The sequence below is a fragment of the Magallana gigas genome, chromosome 2 (genome assembly GCF_963853765.1).
Source record: "Magallana gigas chromosome 2, xbMagGiga1.1, whole genome shotgun sequence".
Classification (NCBI taxonomy): Eukaryota; Metazoa; Mollusca; class Bivalvia; order Ostreida; family Ostreidae; genus Magallana; species Magallana gigas.
The window spans coordinates 55130308-55154536 of NC_088854.1; the positions used below are offsets into that span (position 1 = coordinate 55130308).

Genomic DNA, 24229 nt, shown 5'->3' on the forward strand with positions numbered 1-24229 from the left:
AAATTGATGTTATTTATTACAAAACGGTAATTATTAATATTCCCTTCCTGTAAAAATTATCATTAGGGGTAGAAATAACATTTTTATTGCAAAAAGATATAATTTAAAAATGTTCTTTAGCCCAGACATATGAGCACTGATGAAAAATGTGCTTGTCAAACATTACCTTTTCTTTCCGGATATCATGAAATCGCTATTTTAGGTTTTACTTTTATTTTTTAGATCTTGGTTCAAAATGTGCTTCATCGTAGAACATTATACTGAATGAATTGTAAGACTAAAAGGTACACTGAAGAAACGAAAAAATGGCGAATTCCGATATGGCTTTGTTGACAGAAAAACGTTTAAAAGAAATGGAAGCGGAGATGAACCGGTATGAAATAATATTTGGCAAGACTTATGCAGTCTTGACGTATTTTAGTTATGCTACATGCCAACCTTAGCGCTCAAGAACGTTAAACTCCTCCCAGGAACTAATATTCCAATGCAAAACAGCTTTTAAAAATGTTACATGTATCTTTCGCCTGCACATTTAATAAAACGACACTGATAACAAAAAGAAATATGTTAAAATTGTGACTATTTGACGTTACGCATAATCATAGTGTAAATTTAAGTTGTAACGGAGTCAGTATTGTTTTATTAGCGTTCAGATAATCAAAAGGGGGAAAATAGGAAACACTTTTATTTTGCCTTGATTTTTGTCAAAAAATTCAACCTAATCTTGCACTTCTTGTCATGAATTAATCAGGATAATCCATTGTTAATGTTGTTTTGAGTTTGCATCAAATTTTCATTCCACCATAAGGGTCACATTTTACTTGTTGATACTGTCGCAATTTATCTAACTTTTGACTTTTTGACCAGTTTTGATGCAAAAGTGCACACTGATGTAAAGCTTTTGTATAGCAAATCTTATTTCAATAATAACATACCAGCAACATAAATTATTGTAGATACCCTATGTATTTAAAATGAATGTACATTGATAACAAATAAGTCGGCGATAGATATTCATAGATATGTGTATCAAAGTTCAGACTGAATTTTTTGACATAGAAATGATTGTCCCAAGATTGTCCTAAGATTAACTGATGGCATCAGTTGATACATAGAGAGGTGCCAATTTTCTGTGACACAGAGGGTTTTTTGTTCAAGACTTACAAAACTTAGGCATGGTTCAATTTTTCAAGAACAATGTTTATTTTAAAATTTGACTATTTATTTTTTAGATATAGTTGTTTAATTTTTTTTTTAACAATTTGAGTTATTTTTTGAAGATTTTATTATCTACATCTACATGTACATAAAGTCATGTAAAGCATACCCTTGTTCCAGAAATGAGCCTTTTAAGATGTTGAATTAGAAGTTATTTAATTTATTGAGGCATATCAGCTAATCTATCAATGATTGTTTTTAGCTCACCGAGACAAAGTCAAGGGGAGCTTATGCTATAGCTCACTGAGACGGAGTCAAGGGGAGCATATGCTATACCGTTGGCGTCGGCGTCCGGACCTGGTTAAAGTTTTTGTTGCAGGTCCTGTATCTAAGCTATAACTTGTCCTATCTTCACCAAACTTGCACGGATGATGCATCTGGACCTAGTTGTGGACTTGAAAGACTTGGATGCTGAATATGGGTCCTAAATTTCAGATGCTGAAGGAGGTTAAGGCTTTTGGAGCAGGTTAAAGTTTTTGTTGCAGGTGCCCTTTGATAGCAATATCTAAGTTACTCCTGGTCCTAACTTCACCAACTTGCATGGATGGTGTGTCTTATGATACTGATCAACCAGACAGACTTGAGTGCTGAATCTGAGCTATAGGTTTCTGATGCTGGAAGAGGTTAAGGTTTTTGGAGCAGGTTAAAGTTTTTATTGCAGGTGCCCTTTGATAGCAATATCTAAGTTACTGCTGGTCCGTTCTTCACCAAACTTGCATGGATGGTCTGTCTTATGATACTGATGCACCAGACAGGCTTGAATGCTTAATTTGAGCTATAGGTTGAGGATGCTGGAGGTGGATAAGGTTTTAAGAGCTGGTTAAAGTTTTTGTTGCAGGTGCCCTCTGATGATAATATCTTAGTTACTTCTGGTCCTTACTTCACCAAACTTGTATGGTTGGTGCGTCTTATAATACTGATGCACCTGACAGGCTTGAATGCTGAATCTGAGCCATAGGTTTAGGATGCTGGAGGAAGTTAAGGTTTTTGGAGCTGGTTAAAGTTTTTTGAGCAGGTGCCCTCTAATGATTATATCTTAGCTACTCCTGTCCAAACTTCATCAAACTTGTGTGGTTGGTGCGTCTTATTATACTGATGCACCTGACAGGCTTGAATGCTGAATCTGAGCTATAGATTTCGGATGCTGGAGGAGGTTAAGGTTTTAAGAGCTGGTTAAAGTTTTTGAAACAGGTGCCCTCTGAGATGATGATATCTTAGTTATTACTTGTTCTAACTTCACCTAATGGTGTGTTTTATGATACGGATACACCTAACAGGCTTGAATGCTGAGTCTGAGCCATAGGTTTCGGATGCTGGATAAGGTTAAGTTTTTTTCAACAGGTCACATGTTACATAGATAATAGTACTATTTCAAACTTGCAAAGTTGATTAAATTGTAATATGAATGAATCGCAGAGGAAGCTTCAGATGCAGAGCTTGATCTCCATTATCAAGGATGCTAAAAAATATATCCTTGTTGATACAGGTCCTAACTTCACCAAACTTGAATGGATGGTGTGTCTTATGATACAGATGCACATGATAGGCATGGATGCTGAATCTGAGCCATAGGTTGCGGATGCTGGAGGAGGTTAAGGTTTTAATTGCTGGTGTCCTCTGATGATGATATCTTAGTTATTACTGGTCCTAACTTCACCAAACTTGCATGGGTGATGCATCTTATGATACTGATGCACCCGACAGGCTTGATCTCTGAATCTGAGCCATAGGTTATGGATGCTGGATGAGGTTTAGTTTTTTGGATGATAGCTTGCATAGTTGATTTAACTACGGTATATTAAAAATGAAACTCAGAGGTTGCTTCAGATGCAGAGCCTGATCTCCATTATCAAGGATGCTCAAGAAATCTCCTACCTCACTTAAACCTGCTTGACAGAAAGGTGTGGTTGTTGTTAAATGATATAACATGATTCCTATGATAAAGTATTGTATGATATGATACACTATTGTTTAATATGATACAATATAATATCATATGTTATATTGTAAAAAGTTATATGATACGATATGATACTGTATCAATTTTTTTCGATATTTCATGATATGATATTGTATCGTGATATTGTTCTGTATAGTATTGTATATTATGATACAATATGTATAATATAATATTGTATTATATAATATTTTGCTTTATCACATGATATTGTATCATTTGATATGATACAATGTTGTGTCAAATTATATTGTATCATATGATACAATCTCATATTATGTATCAAATATTATACAATATCATACAGTACAAAATCATACTATATTATACAATATAATATCATATGTTTCAATGTTATGATGTATAATGTAATATGAAATTGTATCATATAATACAATATGGTATTATATATAATGATGTTGTATTATGTGATCAAATACAATAAGGTTTAACACAATACAATGTCATTTCATATTTACAATATCATCTTTGTTTATTACAGTATTTAATTGTATTATATGATATATATTGTAAGTATGATAGGATGCAATATTTAATTTTATATTATTATATTGATTAACATATGAACATATGATTATCATACAATTTTTTAACAGATGATATATGATTTTGTGTCAAAACATAATCCATGAATATCCAAGATCATAAAGTATGATTTTCATATAATATGATAAAGGTGGTCTCATAAAGGTGATGTCTAATAAGGGTGATGCCTCGTCTCGGTGAGATTTGTAATCTGTGATTACCTATGTTTGAAAAATCTTTGAATTAAAACCCTAGAAAAGTTATGACGGTATCAATCACAGAATGTGTCATGAGAATTTTATTTTTGTTGACTGTCATTAATGATAAAAAGCTTGGTTATTTTCAACAAGCAACAAGGAGTCACCCTTGAAGTCAGAAAGCTTTCATTTGATAGGCTTTAGCAAGCATTTGATAACAAGCATTTGATTATTGTTTTCAATGATGTCATACAAAATTGCAATGTCATTTGTTATTCTTGACATGAACTATATATATATATATATATATAGCAATCTCTGTAGCCTGAAACACAGAGAAAAGTAGTTGTAATAGAAAAAAAGATATACAGACCAAACGTATTAACTGTAGAGGCACATATTTTGTTGGGTCAGAATTTCGTTCTTTTTAAACCAAAAAATGTTTTGTTGGGATTTATTTTCGTCATGTTGTAATCTCTAAAGTGTATCACGTATCAACTCTGTATTCAATGATACTTGTGTTTTAGATTTGTCATGGGTTTAATTTCATTGATTTTTACTGCTAACTGATTTAAAAGTCAATGGTTCACAATTAATGCTTATAATAGATGGAAAACTGAAAAGTAATTCAAAGAAGCACAGCTAAGACTACACACACAATTAGGAAAAAGTTTCTTACATGAATTCTACAAGAGTATTATGGTTATGAAATGATATTTTTCTTTAGCTTTGAGCAGGAGATTCTGGTGCCAAAAGACTTTGAGGCAGGAGGATCGCGGATGATTATTGGTGCTGGCACATTCAATAAAGTCAAAGCCCAAATCACAGGTAAAAAGATTCTCCAATACATTTGTGTACAAAATTGGATTATAGGCTGAGAATTATGATATTTCGTGAGATTTATATTTTCTCACTGAAGTATTATTAATTCAGTACCAATACTTTTTTTATGGCGTCGAGCGAAGCTCGAAAGCCATCTAGGGATCGTACGTCCGGAAGTTACATTTTTAGGAGCCAAACAACTCAAATGAGTGCAAAGTTTTCGTATGTGTTTGAAGAAAAATAGATGACATATACTTCAATTTCGAGCAGAACTGTACGTCAACAAAACAAGTTTGCAGATTCGAAATGGTTGCCGTCTTTAAAAATGTTCACATTTTATTGAAAACAACATGTCTCGGTTTCAGCGGATGAATACATTAGCACCGAGACACATGCGATAGCTGGGCTAACATACTCAATTTGGTTATGAAATGTACTAGCCTGCAAAATAGATTATTTTGTATCCATATCGAAAATTGACAATGCACAAATGTTTGAACTTAATTGTAGGAACAAAACTTCCTAATCGAGCGATAAGTACATCTACAACCAAAAGTTATTTTAAACCAACTAGTGAACTACTTTCACTTTGTAAACAATGTGAATGGGTGCTTTCTTTTATCTACCCCTGATCTTTTCGGACCGTGTCATTTGGACCCTTGTGAATTTTAGATGAAATTGATAATAAGAGACAGAGTGGTTATCAGCAGTATACAATATATAGAATTAAACACAATAATATTTTTTAATATTTATTTCCATATAAATAGAGAAAAAAAAATCTAAACGTTTTTTAACTCCTAAGAAATTTCTATATTAAACTTAAATTTTCAATTGAAATTCAAAACTTTTTAAGAATTAGGTGAGCAAATTTGTAATGAATTGTAATTTTATTAGTTATGTGATAAATAACATTTTTTATTTTTTTTTAAAGTTGACTAATGTATTTTATTTTTATTTTCTATAATTTATGAAAAAAAATACCAGCTTTTGAAATTGGTCATTTTTTGGCAAAATATTGCATATAGGGTACCCTCATTGTACGGATAAGTCCTCCTACAGTTTTCAAAATAGGAAGTTGGTCTTTTGCAGATCAATTATACATATATCAGAGGTATGCATATTGCTAGGATTTTGATTTTCAATAATTTGTGAAAAAAATACCAGCTTTTGAACTTGGTCATTTTTTGGCAAAATATTGCATATAGCGTACCCTCATTGTACGGATAAGTCCTCTTACAGTTTTCAAGATAAGAAGTTGTTCTTTTGCAGATCAATTATACATATATCAGAGGTGTGCATATTGCTAGGATTTTGATTACTGATAATTTGTGAAAAAAATACCAGCTTTGAAGTTAGTCAATTTTTAGCAAAATATTGCATATAGGGTAACCTCATTGTACGGATAACTTTTCCTACAGTTTTATAGATAAAAAGTTGTTCTTTTGCAGATTAATTGTACATGTATCAGAGGTGTGCATATATCTAGGATTTTTATTTCTGATTATTTATGAAAAAAATACCAGCTTTTGAACTAAGTCTTTTTTTTTAGCAAAATAGGATATGGGTTGACATGGATTATGGATACAGTTCACATATAAAAAGAAAACCCGGTTAGCTGTCACATTGACAGCTTTTCATTTGTTTAAAAAATTATTTAGGTTTTTACTCTTCAAATTAACTTTAACTCGACGCCATTGTGGCCCTTCAGGCCTTTGATTTTGCATTTAGTGTTAACATGTTTATCTTTAATCATGAGAAATTTTGACAAGAATAATCTTAGCTTTGTACCCGGTAAAAATATTTTTGGTATTTTTTCCAAAACCATACTTAACAGAATTTACAGGTTTTATAAATTCCATTGTTGTAGAAATGTTTGCAGATTGTGTATCCTGTGATATCAATTACCAGTAAATAAATTTATCATTAGGAAATGATGAACCTCCACATAAGATGGCCCGCCAAGAAGGCCCTCCCCAGGGCCCTCCACCAAGGGCGAAACCTTCACACCCAGAGGGCTCACAATACTCGGACCCCAACATCCCATTATCAGGTAACGACTACAGTGAAGAGCTATACGTTTGACCTTGAATTACCATTCTGAGGGAATAATATCAATGAGGACCCCAATAATTTGATTGTTGACGGCTAAAACTATCAACATACATGCAAGCATTCACATGACTGTATCTCATAAAAATGTATTTCATAGAAGTATTATGAAGAAAAATGATTGTTTAATTGCTTGTTTACAAAGTGTTGGTAAAAATCTTTGAACAAAGATAGCCAATTAATTTTTAATACACATGAAAAAAAATATAACTAAATGTTGGTCATAATAAACATATCTACCGTATATCTTCTTTTCAGTGCTAGCTGCCCCACCCCCACCTCCTCCCTCTCTGATGTCATCTTCAAGGCCGACATCCTCAGGGGTGTCCAACCTAGCGCCTCCCCCACCTCCACCTCCAGCCATGCGCCCAAATCTCCCATTTGTTCCTCATCAGATCAGACAAAGAATGCCCCCTCCACCACCTCCCCCTTCTGGGCCCCCTGTCCAGGGGCCCCCTAGACCACCACCACACTTCATGGGAGGCCAGGGTGGACCGGACCCATATTCAGGAGGTGAGTTTCAGGTTATATTACCAAGTTCAACACATTACATAAAAACAACTTTATTTTACAATTCATCATAGATAAGCTGGTTTGCGGCGATTAATTTTCACGATTGTAATGTAGATAAGCTGGAAAATAGAATATAAGAGACATTTGATGACCGATCTGCTGCAAGTAATATTCTACAAGACTCTTATGAACCTTGTAAAAAAATGTTGGTTTACAGTAACTGTATGCAAAAATTTATTAGGTAGGCTGAGTCAAATTCAAGGTTATAAAAAGTACTTGATTTTAATAGAAACGGTCATGTCAAGAATACAAGAACTGTATCTTGCTTCATTAATATTATAAAGCACATTTTAACAGCTCAAAAAAGTGCTCTTACTGCATTATTTTTTTTTTTTTTGGTTTTCTTCATGATTTGATAAACTTGTATAATATTTTATGCTTAAATTTGATAAAAATGAAATCAATGTAGCTTTTTAAACTTTTGCAGAATATTAAAGCTATAAAATATGTTTAAAAAAAATTAGAGATCAAGTCCAGAAAAATCAGGTCATTTGGTGGAATTATGAAAAAATTCTAATTTAATTTTGCAAGTGAGTAGTCTAATTATAATATAATAGAATATCATAAAATTTGTATAGATGAGGAACACATACATTTAATCTTTGTAACTTTCATATTTTATCCACTATTTTTTAGGTTACCAAGGACCCCCTCATCCCCATTCCATGCCAAATCGAGGTCCTATGATGAGACCTCCATATGGAGGTCCAGGTCCCCAGGGACCTATGCCACCTTTTCATGGAGGACCTCCTATGGAGCAGAAAAAAGAGCCAAGTAAATGGAAATTTCATTTACTATTTACATATGCATACTTAAATGTACATCTTGTATTTGATTTAATAACACAAGTGTGTTTCAGTACATAGTTGCAGTTGGTGCTGATCATTTGGTTACCTGCACTTTCTAAAGACAGTTTAGATATATTGTTGATTTTACCACCACTATTACAATTTTGTGTACCTGTCATTGATAAAGATATTTTTAAACTTGATTTCATGCACTTGATACATTTTTGTATAAAATGTTGATACATTTTTGTATAAAATGTTGATACATTTTTGTATAAAATGTAACAGATGTCAATGATTGAATAACATCCTAGAACATATTTGATTTAAGTGTAATTATATCTAATAGTGCTTCAAAAAAGATAATTTTTTATGAAATAAATTGGAAAGGTTAAGAAATAGCTTTTTAAATTGAGAGAATTTATGAAACATCCTTCTATTTTTTTTATTTTTAATATGAACTTGTATTTTGTAGTGATTGAAAAACCAAGAGTTGTCTACTCCTCTGCTCCTGTCATCAACAAACCAGAGAAAAAGAAAAAGAAAAAAAAGGAGGAGGAAGGGGGACCACAGGGGGACACAGGAGACCAGAGTAAAGTGGGGCCCTCAGGGGGAATTGTTCCAGCTATGATGCCAGTACCACAGCCAGAAGTAAAAGTGCATGAACCAATACATGTGAGTTATGTATATATGGGTAAAAAGGTTTATTTTATGTCAATCACAACCAGAGTTTGTACATTTACCAAACCAAAAAAAAAATATAGACAGCTGCTGAGGGGAAAAAATTAATTTTGTTCACTGATGTTAAATGCCTGTAGTGTTAAATGTCAGTCAACAAAGATATTCATACACTAGCTGGCTCACAACAAGATAAATTGGTCTCTTACAAACCTCACAAAAGTTTCTTGCTTGTATATAAAAGTTGGTTTTTAGTAACTTGACTTATTCCTGAAGGAAAAGTTGTGTTATTTTAGAGAGCAATTTCTTTTACTAGTTTGTCAATGAATTTTATATTAAACTACTGAGAATGTTACAATACTTTATTGGGTGCCTTTAGGAGCCTGAGCCTGTGATGGAAGTAGTGCCTAAAAGAGAGAAGAAAGAGAAGAAGCCCAAGAAGATAATCCGGACAGCGGCAGGAGAGACCTGGGAGGATCCATCACTGGAGGAGTGGGAGAAAGGTAACGGACCAAGACTATGGACCATTGTTAAAATGTATCCATACATCTGTCAGGGAGTGGTTAGCATGGCTTATTTAAACACTTGTAAGCTACTTAATCAGTGTGCTGGGAGAGCTGTTAGCATGGCTTTTTTACCGGTAGACACTTATATATTACTTAATCAGTGTGCTAGGAGAGTTGTAAGCATAATTTGTTTAGACACTTGTATGTTATCAGTGTGTCACGATAGTTATTTACATAGCTTATTTAGACACTTATATGTTAAATTATCAATTTGTAAAGAGAATTTTTAATATAACTTATTTAGACACTTATAAGTGAAGTTATCAGTGTTTTATTTGAACATATTTTATTATGTAAATATATTACATAAATGGATTAAGCAGCAGGCAATGCCTTAGTAAGTCCTAAGAATGTAAGGAGAGTAATTAACATAGCTTATTCAGACACTTGTATGTTAAGTTATCAATGTATAAAAATAGTTGTTAGCACAGCTTATTCATACATTTATATATTAAGTTATAGGTGTGTAAGGAGAGTTGTTAGCCCAGCTTGGTTAGAAACTGATATTTTAACACTATTAGTTGTTAGCAATGATTCTTTAGACACTTATATGTTACTTAATCAGTGTTAGGAGTACTGACAGCTTTCCTATTTACCAAGTACAGGTAGACACATATATCTGTTTTTTAGCTCACCTGAAACAAAGCTCAAGTAAGCTTTTCTGATCAAGATTTGTCCGTTGTCTGTCGTCATCTTTGTAAACTTATATTTTCAACTTCTTCTCTAGAACCACTGATTTCAACCAAACTTGGCAGAAAGCATCATTGGGTGAAGTGAATTCAAGTTTGTTCAAATCAAGGGCCAAGCTCTCTTTAAAGGATTTTAATTTTTTTTTTGGTATTTTCAAAAATCTTCTTCTCAAAAACCTTTTGGCCAGAAAAGCGGTATTTTGGCTGGAGCTTCCTCAGGTAGTGTAGATTCAAGTTTGTTCAAATCATGAATCCCTGGGGTAAGGTTGGGCCACAATTGGGGGTTGAATTTTTACACTGGAAGATATAGAGAAAACCTCTAAAAACTGTTAAACCATTTGGCCAGAAAAGCTCAAAGGACTGCGAATGATGGCATTGTTTAGCCGCCTAACTAAAAGTCATTTTTTGAAAGTTGTCTAATTAAAGTTATTTTTTATAATAATGTAAACATTTATGTATATTTTCATTAAATATAAATGATTTGGTCAAACAAAGAGAGATAACTTTTTATTTTGGGTTAAAATAGCTCATTTCATAATAGAAAATAACCCCATCTTTCCCCCCCCCGTGAAACAGAGTTTCCTTTTGAGGGGTTTTAATTATTGTTATTTAGCATATTTTTACCTTATGTCTACAGACCGAAATACATTCCAAAAAAGAATTTTGCTTTGTAAATTTTCGAAAAACAATTAACAGATATGAATTAAATGAAATTTTACAATAATATATATCGTAAATATGTTATAATTAAGTTTTTATGCACATTTTGGCCAATAATATTTTTCTCACTCATAGAGACCGATTTCAATTAAATTTTTTAAGACCCCGCGTTAGCAAAACTTTTGTTTAAAAAAAATGATTTGATTACAAATTTTATTTTGATATAAATTGATTAGGATTTGATTATACTTTTTAGTAGAAAACTTAGTTTTTGAATATCTGACAGCAATTCCGAAATATTTGGATGTAAAATGTGGGTGGGAAACGGGCGTTAGCGTTCACAGTTCTTTGTGTGGAAGCATGCTCAGGTAGAGTAGATACAAGTTTGTTCAAATCATGGTTGACAATTGTTGCTCAGGTGAGCTATGTGGCCCCTGGACCTCTTGTTAGATGCTTATTTAAACTCTTATATGATAAAGCTACTACTGTAATAAGAGATCTGTTAGCCTTCTTCAGAGATGTGTTAAATTTTCATAAACCCTTGCTGTGGCTGCATTTGATCTGCTTAGTTGCAACAACAACAAACACTGCTCTTAGTATTTTAAAAAGTACATTGCAACCTCATAATTGACCACTGGGAACTGAATTAGTTTATTTATTAATAAAATAATGATTATTACTGTAGAAGCAGAAATATTTGTTGAGGATTTAATTTTGTTATTTTCATTCATATAGTATAAATCAACAAAATTAAATCCGTGTTGAATTTTTAACCCAAGTAATAATGTATACAAAGAGATTACAATATGACGAAATTAAATGCCAATGAAAATTTATTTCATTTAAAAACAACGAAATTTAGACCCAACGAAAATATGTGCTTCTACAGTAACTCTGGATAGGAACAAGTTTCACAATTCCATAGCATTTAGGAAATTATCACCTTCAATGTAGAAAAGAAGGAAAAACTTATTGGTTCATTTGTATTTGTTTTTTTTTTCATCTCTTTGAAAAGTAATTTTAAATACATTAAGTTTTTCCTCTCTGTAACAATTTTTGTTGAATTATTATCTTATTGAATAATTCTGATATTTGCAGATGATTTTAGAATATTCTGTGGAGATCTAGGGAATGAAGTCACCGATGAAGTCTTGGCTCGTGCTTTCAGTAGATACCCCTCTTTTTTAAAGTCCAAAGTTGTTCGAGACAAAAGAACTAACAAAACGAAAGGTTACGGGTTTGTGAGCTTCAAAGATCCCAATGATTTCGTCCAGGCCATGAGAGAAATGAATGGTAAGATTTACAAATAGATCCTGAATAATTTGCCAAGGATGCTATAAATTCATATGTACAAAATCAACTCAGTAAGCAGACATTTGACTCAAAAGGTAGTTTGGGGCACTATGTGATCTTAATCTAGATGGAAGTAAATGTACATTGATTTATTTACAACTTAGATAGCAGTTTAAGAGTTTTTGAGATATACAATTTTTTTGCAAACAGCTTTCGTGTAGAATGGTTTAAGTTTTATGCCAATGATCACACTGCATTTGGTTTAAATTGGGGCAAAGTGTGCCGGTATATCAATCCTTGTCACATTAACCATTGCTCCTTCTAATTACAAAGATTGCTTACTCATGTCATGTGTCCAGTCTATTTTTTATGGGAAACAAAGCAGCTTAAGAGGCAAAGCTTGTTATCAGATTACCTTGTAAATTGAAAATTATATGAGAAGTAAAGGCTAGGCTTATTATCAAGGTCAAAATGTTTGTGGAAGGGAATATATCCAAGCAGTATCTATGCTTGGAGAAGTGTAAGCAAGACCTATGTAGATTTTTATGAAGATGATTCCTCTGTATCTGAAAAACTTTTTTGGGTTCAATCTGACAAACTATAGGATTTTGAAGGATTATTGGAAAAATTGCTTGCCAAAAAATGTTCCATTTTGTATGCAAAATTATATTCATGTAAATAATTACCAAATCAAACTTTTGATTTTTTGCACTTCAAATCTACATCCCATTTGGGGTATTATATCCCATATGGCTGGCAATAATAAACCATTTTGATGATTGGTCTCAACCTGTCATTTGTATATGTATAAGTTAACGGGTTGTCAGGGGAGTTGTTAAAAAAATTCCCTTTTCTGACAGGGCTGTGCTAGATGAATTGGTGTACCTCTTAATTTGTGTATGGTAGGAGCAATTGTTTCCATGTAGGGGTAAAAGCTATGGCTCCAACACACAAAACCATCTACTGTAATCCAACATTTATTCGCATGCGAGAAATTTTCGTGAGGTTCGCTACGAATAAATGTTGGTTTACAGTATCTTTGTAGGTAATCTCTAAATATTCAGTCATTGCTGTGTTGAATATAGAAGAAAAATTAAGATTAAAAAAAACATTAAGATTTAAAAAGCATACATTTAATCAAACAATATTAGGTTAGTGTCAATCATGTAGAAAACCTTTTTTCCTTCCATTAATATGAGCTCATTAGTGCAAGGTTTGATTAAATTAGACTCATTGTAAGTAAAATAATTCATATGCCCAATAATTTTGGTTTACATTAATTTGGAAGGAAAGAGAGGAGTCGGTTATATTGTGTAGAAAAAATGATTTTGGCACTTCAGAGATAATTATCCATATATTCTTACACGTGTATATATCAACTCATGTCCATCTTCATATTTAAATTTATATTGGTAATATACTAGTATATGTATTAGTATTTATGTGGTTAACATGAATAGATATACGTTGAACCAAAGTTCCAAGTGTTCACCCTATGTTATGTAATGATTACATGGAATACACACATTTGTTTGTCTTGTGGTTTAGTTGACTGATGTTCATCTAATTAACTCTCAAGTGTTTAAGAACAATGTAGTGATCTTGATCTCTGGTTGTGACCCAGGACCTTGATCTTTGCTGGATATCATGAACGCTACTGGTTTATCTGAGTTTCCCACAGAGTTTTCGGATTGTTGTTGGTTGCCGGTTGAAATGACAATGCACTTGTAGCATTGAAAAATTATGATAAAACAACTTTCTATATGGATTACCAAATACTTGAAACAAAATCGAGGCAGAAATGAACAGTAGATATAAAGTGAATACAACCAGTCGTAAGAACAATTTGGACACCAAAATTTCGTTTTCATTAATGATAATTCTGCCTTTTTAAGTGTTTTACATTTTAAACTATTACGGTACTAAAGACTAATATAAATTGTAAAAAGTTACCATTAATATGACGCACATGCTAAAAAAACCCTAATTTCTTGTTTTAAGGTTTCGTCACGGAATTGGTATCAATCAATATTGTTTTATTTTTTCTATGCTATTGTTGAGAAGACATATCTTTAACAAAATATTGAAAATTTCATATCATTTTATTTCATATTTATCAAATTATTCACACTAGTTACCATGGTAACCCTTTAGTGTGTTCTATAGACTTAAGTTTGCATGTGTTAGTACATGTTTAAACACAGTTTCTTCTGGCTCAACTCCAACTTCTCTTTTGTTTTAATTGGCCGTTGATTGAGGTATAAGAAGTGCACACTGTTATGTTTTTCTGAGTAAAAGAATAAGGTCATACCCAACCCATGAATAAAACCAGACAGACCTATTAGTGGGTTCGACACTTGTCTTTAAATACAATTAGTTCAACAAAGCTGAATGGTTCAGGACTAGAGAAGATTCACAGTTGGACTTCACACCTGAGAACAAAACACTAAAAATATGTTTATGTGAGCACTTTTATAGCAATTCTTTCAAACAATCAACTAATAATTTCGTTGTTCTTCCTCGAAGAAAAATATTTCCCCCCGGAGAAAGGGACCACGGGTCGGCCTAGACCTCCACCAAATTGTGGTGCCGCTGTCTTTGTGAGGATGACACGCGGTTGAGGCTGTTTAAGTGACCACCTGTTATAAAAAAAAAACAATAATGTTGCATTATTATTACATATAGAAATGGTATTTTCTATGTCGAGCAAATGATGTTTTCAATATTAAAGCTAGTTATAATCCCTAACAAAATGGGTGTGCGAATTCACATAAAAAATCAATGTTTGGTGCACAGAAAGTAAATATTTGCCGTTTGATATCATGCTTGACACATTACAGAGTCTTAGCACCTTATTGCTATTACCATAGCCCCAAAAAAGGGAGAGAAATATGATAGGTACATGTAAATCCTCTTTAGAAGATATTTGTTTTTGTGACTACGTTTAGTGATTCTGATTACATGTCAATAGGTTTACGTGCACTCGACAGATACCCAATGTTATAACTCATACACTAACTGCTCTATTTTTACCATGTGCATATAAATGCTATCTTTACCGAATGCATATAAATGCTATCAATGCTATCTTTACTGTATGCATATAAATGCTATCTTTACTGTATGCATATATGTGCTTTACCTGCGCCGTTTTTGAGGCGGGGGTAGGAGAGGAAGGGATTCCGTAGGTAGGGGATGTCGGTAAACCAGGATGTCCGCTTCTTCGTATCCTTTGCGTCCTTGCCGCGTTTGCCGATTGGCTTCCACGACGAACCTGTAAGATGGAAACGGAAAGTTTCCTATTCACAGATCAAATGAATAAACATAAATAATATTATTTTTAAAAGAATTTGTTATTCGAACTATGGAAGGAAAATTGTTTTCATAAAAAAAAAATTTTTTTGTTTGAAGTAAGTTTTTATCAACAATACGGTTGATTGTTTACGATTGTGACTTGTTTACAACATATAAATAATGTTGTCGAATATTTGTTTACAGTTGGGAGTTATTTAAATATAATAATGTTGTTGATAAATTGTTCATATTTGCGAGTATTTAAACATATGGTAAAAGAAGTCGATTATTGTTTACGGTTGTGACTTGTTAACATCAAATAAGTATCTCTGTCTTGACTCATAACCTGCAAGTACTTTCTGTGTAAAGTTAATAAAAACACAATTTAAAAATCTATGAACAATTAATTGCCACCTCAGCATGAGAGAACACGTTTTAGGAAAACAAATTCGGTAAATCATCTGTCGTCTGCCAGCTTTTATTTGTGTGGGAATATCCGAGAAGATCACGAATGGCTGTTCTAATTGAAGTCTGAGACTCTGATGTAAAGCAAATTGGATCACGATTAGTGTTTAAAAACAAAGAAATTTCTCCCCAATTCTCCTATATGTCAAAAGAGACAAACGACCCAATCCATTCGGGTATGAGGCACATCCTGACAACATCCTAAAGTCCTACCTATTAGTTCCGATGGTGAAACAATGATAATGATATTGAAATGGGGTAAATCACGTTAATCTAATCACTTTCAAATGACTTTTAATTTTACACTCCTTTACTCTGCTGTAAATAGCTAGCAATTTTTTGCCTGTAGAATTATGTCGATAGTATTTTTAAACAACCATACTTCTGAGGAAAAACCTGTGGAGAGTTGATGGATGACTGTCCATTATATCTCAATTGATAATTCAGGGGACTCAGTGAAAGTATTCTACAATTTTCTCAAGAATTTTGAAAGTTTCCATTTATCAAGAGGTGTCGTCTGCTCCAGGCAGTCATTAGGTTTGGCGCGTAATCGTCAAGTGAGCCCATTGAATGTTTCGTAATAGCTCACCGACCCTTGTCTTTGACAGGAAGTTAAAATTCATTATGATTAATGTAGTATTTACCATGCTCCGTATAAGCACTCCCAATACATTCTTTATATTTTTTGTTCGAATATGGATACAGTACATTTTTGTATATCTCTGAGACTCAACTTTTTTGACATGTTCAACTTTCACGATGCGTGCAAACCACAGTTTTGCCTCTTGCAACTACCAATGTTCGCCCTTTGAATCCTTCCAAGAAAAATAACGCAATCACCATTATGAAAGTCAAGGGGAGGAATACATTAAAAGTGCTTTTCTCAGTTTAAGGATAATGGTTCTTGTTTCTTATTGTACATTACCATCCTTATCTCCTCAGAGTTACTGAATATGCAAAAATTGACGACTTTCCCCAAGCGACTCGTACGTCTTTGTCTTTTTAGGTAGATATGCTACTAAAGCGATAACTGAACCAAATTCTAAAATGGGATACCATAGGAAATCACAAGTCTTTCGTAACATCCGTCGGAAAAACACCCGCTTCAATTTTCACAAGGGTAAAAGACATAATGTTTACAATTTATGTAAGTTTTGTCATGAAGGGTTAACTTTAAAAATTTCTGTTATATAAAGGAAATACAATATAATAATTAACAGGCGCATATTTGCTTTGCATTTAATGCCATTGTCGTAATCATAAATACATGTATTACCCTGCCCGGGAGTCGGTCTGTAGGGTATATATCCTGTCGGGCCTTTTTAATTCAATGTTGACAAAACGAATCGGATTTGAAAATACATTTATATAATTCATTAGATAAGAATGGACATGGGGTAGCTTTGAACATTGATTTTAGTTATGGAATTTGGAGAAACCATTGCATAAAATAGCAATTAAATTTTTGGAAGTAAACGTTTTAATTTTTTTATACAGAGTGTGGACCTGCTTGTTTCATTTAAATAATTCGTACTTTAAAGATGCTGTAAAACATATTTATATGGAGAGAAGCAATGCATCATTTTATTTATATATATATATATATATATATATATATATATATATATATATATATATATATATATATATATATATATATATCTTCTAATAAAGTAATGTAAAATATCTATTACAAAACAAACTTTATTGATATCTAAAGTTCAATACTTCTAGATATTTAAAATATTAATTCTGATGTCGAGACGGGTATATTTAGCCTTCGTAAACAATAACGCAATATGCTTTCGAAAGTGTTTTTGCTGACAAAAATGAAGTAATTATTACATTTCTTTCATCCCTGAAAACAATTGTATTAGTAAACATGTGCATGTACATTAATTCGTGTAACATGTACATTTTTCTTTTAGAAAAGGTATGTTTCAAAAAAATTGTTGATGATTAATTGGCAAAAAAAAAAAAAATTGGTACCAAGCAGTTTGAAAGCTGTGGTCGCGCAGTAAAATTATTTACTTAAAATATTTTTTATCTTAAAAAGAGACATATTCTGCAGGTTCATAGACTTGAAGAAGAAAGTTTGTATGAAAAATCATTTAATACTTAAATGGCCATAAAAACTAGCAGCTTGAAAGCAGTATTCATATTGATAAACATACGGGCATTTTTGTCATACTCACCGGAAGTGAACATGTAGGCGGGAGCCTTGTGGACGTTTCTGGTGATCTTGCGTGTGGGGGGTTGTGGCTGGGGTCTGTAGGAGAAGTAGCTGGTGCAGCCCGCCCCCCAGCCCTGGCAGGGTCCGAACACGCCCTGTCGCTTGTCGCTGACCACGGCGGCGACTAATAGCCCCAGTGTAACCAGTTTCAGTGTGGACATTCTACAGGGGGTGTCTAAAATAAAAAAAAAATTCCTGTTATATATACCTTAGCTCTGTAACATTGAGGAACAAAATTGATATCCTAAAAGTTAACTTTTGGCTTGTTTTATGAATCCCTTTCCTTTCTTTAGCAGATTCATAAAAATCAAATTTTGCTCATTCTTTTATCGAGTAAACAATTTTATTATCAGGAACTAAAATTTTTGTAACGACAGCAATAGCTTAATCTAAAATTGAAAAAAGAATTTTTCTTTACTTTTTCCCATTTATCACGATTTAAGTCATGACTATTGGATTATGATATTGTCCCACTTTGCCTCCAAGAATCATATTTTTTATGCTTAAGGCAACATTTAGCACATTTTATGTAGTGATACATATTTCATCTTTATCCTGACTCTGATAGAATGCAGGCGTCATAATCTCGAAGATAAAAACTGTCTGGTTTTTTTAAATTGCCCTAATATTCATTAGCCAACTCGCATAATCTTACACAGTATAGCTTATTGTCAATCAATATAGCTCTTGTGTTTTACACGTTAGTACGGCGTATTTCTTTATCAAATTGATAAGCTGTTTACTCTACATAGTTTACAACAATAATATTTTTTGTAAATTCCCTCTTTAAATAAATATTAGAGATTTATATTTGTCGAATATTGCAAATTTAAAAAAAAAAATTTAAATTCAATCCGTGGTTTTATTTCCCTGTATAGAACCTCTTACGGTTACTGCAGTACCTCTTTATTGTAGAGCACATTAATGAAGTTTGGTGAAATATAAGGTAAAGAAAGTTGTTTTATCTACGTCATTCATATATCTACCGAATAAACTTCACCAAAAATGTATCAGCTTCTCCTGCAAGAGCAGTACTGCGGTTATCGTGACAGGGGCTATTCGAATCCCCGCCCCAAAAATGTGGCCAATAATTTGATCCGTGTTTATATTTTTCATGTTTGAGTCCACGTTTCAGTTTCGTTAATTTTTGTGTGAACATGTGTAATGATAATGTCTACACTACAAAAAATTATGGTTACTAATGTATTTCAGCCACCATTTGAAGTTAAAACCAAAACCATTTTGAACACAACAACAATATATATCCTCAACGATTTTCCATTGTATGGATCATTATTACAAAAAGAAAGAGAAACTCAATCCAATTAAAGAATTAATAAAAATATTCCTGCAGTAAAAATAATGATTATTTTTATTTTTACTAGTACGATTCTAACCAAAACATAATAAATAAATATAAAGAATACACTGTACATAGAAAATAATTATTCCAGAATAACATGCTCATAAATTGAAAATGCCATTGCAAGTATTTGGAAATAACTGCTTAATTGGTTTAATTTTGGCGAAAAAATTTTCTGGAGATAGATAGATTGAGTTACCTGAGTGTGAAGGTAGTTCCTGCGAGTAGTGTGCTCCCACCTGTAATGTATGCCAGCTCCTTGCCAGTTACAGCCAATATTTATACACCATACAAACAGCCTCAGAGTGCGCGGCGGGAGGACAGGTCACATTCATTGCTATCCAATCCTGCTCCATTCACCCATGATTGACTAGTGCTGCCAGTCAGTATTCTAGACGTCTTTGAATTCTTCATTCAACTCTCGGAATCCGACGCTCATCGGCTACAGTTTCGTCAACAGACAGTGTGTCTTGGACATTTGTTTATTTAAAAAAATGCTGAAGATGACATCTATCGAAATTTGACATCCATGGGAATAAAGCTTTTTTATGTTTTTATCGCAGTCTATGTATTTCCAGATCTTGCTCAATAAGATTCCGGATATTTGGCGCTTATATAAGAATTAGATACTATATATATAAATCTATATATAGTACTTGAATTTCAAACTCAACAGGTATTTGTATTTCTGATAAATATTACACCAACCACAAAAAAATCCTCGACACTGGAATTTTTGGTTCAATATATATACTACATCATTACTTGATTTTACGATACATATAAAATCAGGATACTTCATTGAATGGAACAATTATGAAATGAATGATTCAGGACTGGTGCATAAACTGCCAGCGTTTCGCACTCTTTAACTGTTCTGTAAGAAACTATAGATAATTATTTTTCAAGAAAGATGAAAATGATAAATAACTTTTAATATGAAAATGTAACCAAAGGTATTTGGCATGGTTATATACAAATAACTATACACAGGGTTTCTAGATGTTTCGACATTTTTACATCAGTGCAAGAGCGACCATAACGGCTTCTAGAAGCACGCCTGTACTCTTGCTGAAGTTCTTTTATATCATAATCCATTCATGATCGTCTTATAAATCGCTATATTATGTTTATTGGGGATTTTTATAGTTCCTGATTTTATCCCCTGCAGGGCCGCGTAAAACCTTGAACAACCGATTTCCACCCCTTACTATTTTTTTTACCCACAATACTTAGCGGAGTCTACCGGCACGCGGAGCATGTTTTCCGGGTAGGAGAATTTCTCTGAATGGCTGCATTATTCATTACGGGACATTAAAAAGCGTTTTGTGTTTTTACTCCGAACGAACGAACTTGATACGAACCCATTATTATTTTATTTGTGCATTTATTATGTCATTAAATATGCAATACCAAATGACTACAAACTAAACTGTATAAATTTGATAGAATGGTAACGTTACTATCTTGAACTTGAATTCCATCCAGTTTAGGAATTTTCATAGTAGTTGTTAGGTAGAAAAAATCCTTTCCGAGGAAAAAATCCTTTCCTAGAACATATATTAGCAATTTACGTTTCATATGTAAATTCAAATGGTAATTACGAAATAAATTGAACGTATTAAGATGTCTTGCAGTAAAGTTCATCTATTTTTAGACGGGGTCGCGTGACCCCGTCTATTAGTTTACTGTCAGCCGAAGTCTCAAACCGGAAGGCACGCGTAGAACACATGAATTGAGTCTACGCGTAAGAAAAAAGTGCAGAAAGTTTTTATGCATTTCATTAATATATATTATAAAAACACGCATTAAATCTTTAAAGTCCTATGCGTATAAACCAAATTCTATTTAGAAAATAAACAAATAGTTTTATTGATCAAAATATTCTTGCTCGGGTTCAAATGTGGAATGTGTTACGTAACTGAATGCACAACGCCGTTGACGATTCAGTTGGTGTACGAGCTCATTAATCAATAGAAGAGGTTGAAGGTTGAATCGAAAGTAAAGTTCCCAAACGCAATGTGCCATTTTTGAAAAGTTGTGAATTTTATTTTGACAATATTTCACCTGAAATCTACCAAACTTCATGCGCAAGTTAAAATCAGGACTGATTATACACAGATGTTTTACATATTAAATAGGTGTTTCATTGGCTTCCAGTCTACTTTCGGTATGACTGCTGTTCGTCTCTAAAGGAATTTTGTACATAGAAAATAAAAACAAGTCTGAATTTGCCTTCTCGTTCGTTGTCTCTTTAATCTATATAGATTATACATTTTGGGTGACTTATACATCATCTTATCGATTGAAGAACCAAGTTAAATGTTAATGTTCATGTTTTCCGGCTGAGTTGGAATCAGGCTTGGGGTGAATTACATTGTAAAGTAATGCATTACATTACCATTACATGAGTAAAGTAATGCATTACCATTACCATTACTTTGTGAAAAGTCAATAAGTTTAAAAAAGTAATTTAAAAGCTAAATAAAGAATTTTTGTAAAAATTTCATAAATAAAACATGCTTAAACATATTTACAGGTTCATGTTCACTATCAGGTTCAAATTTAATGACTTATGCACTTGTAGTTCTCAAAGTAAGGTTGTAACATTTACACGCTAATGGCGGAGTTGCCAATCTCTGTTATTTATGTCTCTGATTTTCGGAATATGAAAAGAACGGTTGTATCGTAATTCGTGTAGGTGATGCACGAGTTTACACAAAAAAGTAGTAAGTGGCGAACGGATTTATTTTTACCTATTAATTTTGTATGAATCGCTGCAATAAAATCGTGTCAGATAAGTTGGTCTAAAAAATCAAAATGGCGACCGTGACAAACCTTTTTATTGTTAGAGTTCTTGGAATCTTATTGTAAAAAGAAATATTTCTAACGTCATGACCAGGTGCCTGTGTTTGTTATTGGTATACAAATGTTCACTTTGTTTGTTAATTCAGCAGTTTTAGAGTTTTCGGGGTTTTCATAAACCTTGTATAACGGATACCGTCCGACTTGTGGATTTTCCCTTGGATCACAAAATTCGATAAATCTAATGATTAAATTTACCTACTTTGATAGAGTTGTTTGATTTTCCCGGTTAGTAGTAATTTTTAAAATTTTTCCTTGGGGTCTTATTTTACATAAAATACCGTTGTGTCAATTTTATACAATTATGAAGGCCGGGATTGAGTACAATTTAGACAAAGTATAAGACAATTGCAAAAAAGCCGAATTAACATAGATTGAAAGAACTTATTCAAACTCATAATTTTTGAAAGAATATTCGAGGAAATCGAGGACAATTACAAATTCTAACTGTCAAAACCCCGTCTTTCAGTACTCTCAGTATTTTGATTTTATATAAAGTTTGTCTTTTTCATGATTAAAATAATTTCCATTTTATTAAATTGAAATGAATAATATTTTCATAAGATTAACTCATTTTGTGAGGAAAACCAGACCTCCTACTCGAAAAGGAAATCACACTTTCATTTCTCTTGACACGTGATATAAATGCAATAAATAAAGCAATCTTAAACTTTAATGAAAACATCGATAAAATGCCAAATCATCAAGATTTCTTTTGTTAATGACAGGATGATGAATAAACAAAAAATGGGTGTGAATGGGGATTGCTGCACAGCTATCTGTGCGTGATGTTAACGAGATGTTAACGAGATGTGGAAATTTGCTGCACTGAGATCAGTACGATTTATTGTTGACACAGCTCATTGCCCAGGGTGTAACTTGTCTCAAACAAAACTAGCATGCAATGTTACTCCACAAAACAAACCAGTGCCAGACACTATTTTCATTAGGTACTAGTTTATTATGGTCATTTTGGGTACTAGTTTAAGATGGCGGAAATGGTGTGGGAGAATAGCTGAACTTGTCAATGGAATCCTGGTTGTCGGTTCAGTCTTTGTTTATGTGAAAAATTCACGTAACGTTAAAGACTTCCTTTCCCTGGAGTAAAAACAAAAATATGAAGAAATATAGCTGGATGTGTTTTTATTTGATGTGATTGTACAAATATGGTTACCCTGTGAAGTGAATAAACAAGGACATTTTTGTTTACCAGTGATATTCTAATAATTTTGCAATTTTGATTTACAGGAAAGTACGTGGGAAATAGGCCAATAAAACTAAGAAAGAGCAGTTGGAGGGACAGAAATATTGAAATAGTCAGGAAAAAGGATAAAGAGAAGAAACGATTGGGTCTCCGTTAATTGGACAGGATCGGAAGTGGACTATTTTTCATCATTTAAATAAGTTTTCATGAATGATAAGTGTTGACTCTAATGTACGAGTGTACAGCAAAGGTACGAGTGATGAATGTAACAGACAAATAAACTTAATCGATTTGTATACGTTTTTTCAAACAATACATTGAGTTTTGTAGGTTATCACTTTGTTAAAACCAAATATGATGTGGTGGGAATTTGGTGTCCATTTTTACCAGTTCATACAAAATAATTGTTTTTTTTTTAGAAATGCTGGCAGATATTTTCGATATTCAAACTTTTAAGGTATATCACTCCTCATGTTTTGATTTCATTGCGCAGATGTTCATTATATTTTAAATGAATATGATTTTATTAATTGAAACCTCACAAAAAGATCATCATTTCATAATTACACAACATTCGTAAAGAAAATCCATTTGAATTCAAGAAACGATCAAGTTTTGGGGGGAACTATTTTCTCGTGCGGAAGGTTTTTAAGTCGAAAATGACAGAAACAAGCAATTTTATGAATTTTCAATATACTTTTCTTTT

The 24229-nt window shown here is 32.7% G+C and overlaps 2 protein-coding genes across 2 annotated transcripts; one reads left to right on the forward strand and one right to left on the reverse strand.

The window, feature by feature from the left end:
- The first annotated feature begins 234 nt into the window (after nucleotides 1–234).
- Nucleotides 235–23819, forward strand: LOC105325021 (RNA-binding protein 42). The gene is made up of 9 exons (XM_011424356.4): nucleotides 235–373; nucleotides 4646–4746; nucleotides 6671–6793; nucleotides 7111–7365; nucleotides 8062–8199; nucleotides 8689–8888; nucleotides 9271–9394; nucleotides 11905–12099; nucleotides 23568–23819. The coding sequence occupies exons 1-9, from the start codon at nucleotides 306–308 to the stop codon at nucleotides 23678–23680; spliced, it is 1317 nt and encodes a 438-aa protein (XP_011422658.3). The 5' UTR covers nucleotides 235–305; the 3' UTR covers nucleotides 23681–23819.
- On the reverse strand, nucleotides 14557–19814 carry LOC105325020 (uncharacterized). Its single transcript, XM_011424355.4, has 4 exons — nucleotides 19654–19814; nucleotides 18054–18266; nucleotides 15242–15373; nucleotides 14557–14738 (listed from the first exon to the last, which is right to left on the reverse strand). Exons 2-4 carry the CDS (start codon nucleotides 18250–18252, stop codon nucleotides 14665–14667), a joined length of 405 nt encoding a protein of 134 aa, XP_011422657.1. The 5' UTR covers nucleotides 18253–18266; nucleotides 19654–19814; the 3' UTR covers nucleotides 14557–14664.
- Nucleotides 23820–24229: the final 410 nt, after the last annotated feature.

Bases quoted from the DNA above. Each gene is read 5' to 3' on its own strand.
- LOC105325021 (XM_011424356.4), top strand. From the start codon at position 306: ATGGCGAATTCCGATATGGCTTTGTTGACAGAAAAACGTTTAAAAGAA. The intron at 374-4,645 runs GTATGAAATAAT...ATTTTTCTTTAG, and splicing joins ATGGAAGCGGAGATGAACCG to CTTTGAGCAGGAGATTCTGG. The intron at 9,395-11,904 runs GTAACGGACCAA...TGATATTTGCAG, and splicing joins ACTGGAGGAGTGGGAGAAAG to ATGATTTTAGAATATTCTGT.
- LOC105325020 (XM_011424355.4), bottom strand. From the start codon at position 18,252: ATGTCCACACTGAAACTGGTTACACTGGGGCTATTAGTCGCCGCCGTG. The intron at 15,374-18,053 runs GTGAGTATGACA...TCCATCTTACAG, and splicing joins CGCCTACATGTTCACTTCCG to GTTCGTCGTGGAAGCCAATC. The intron at 14,739-15,241 runs GTAAAGCACATA...TTTTTATAACAG, and splicing joins CCGCCTCAAAAACGGCGCAG to GTGGTCACTTAAACAGCCTC.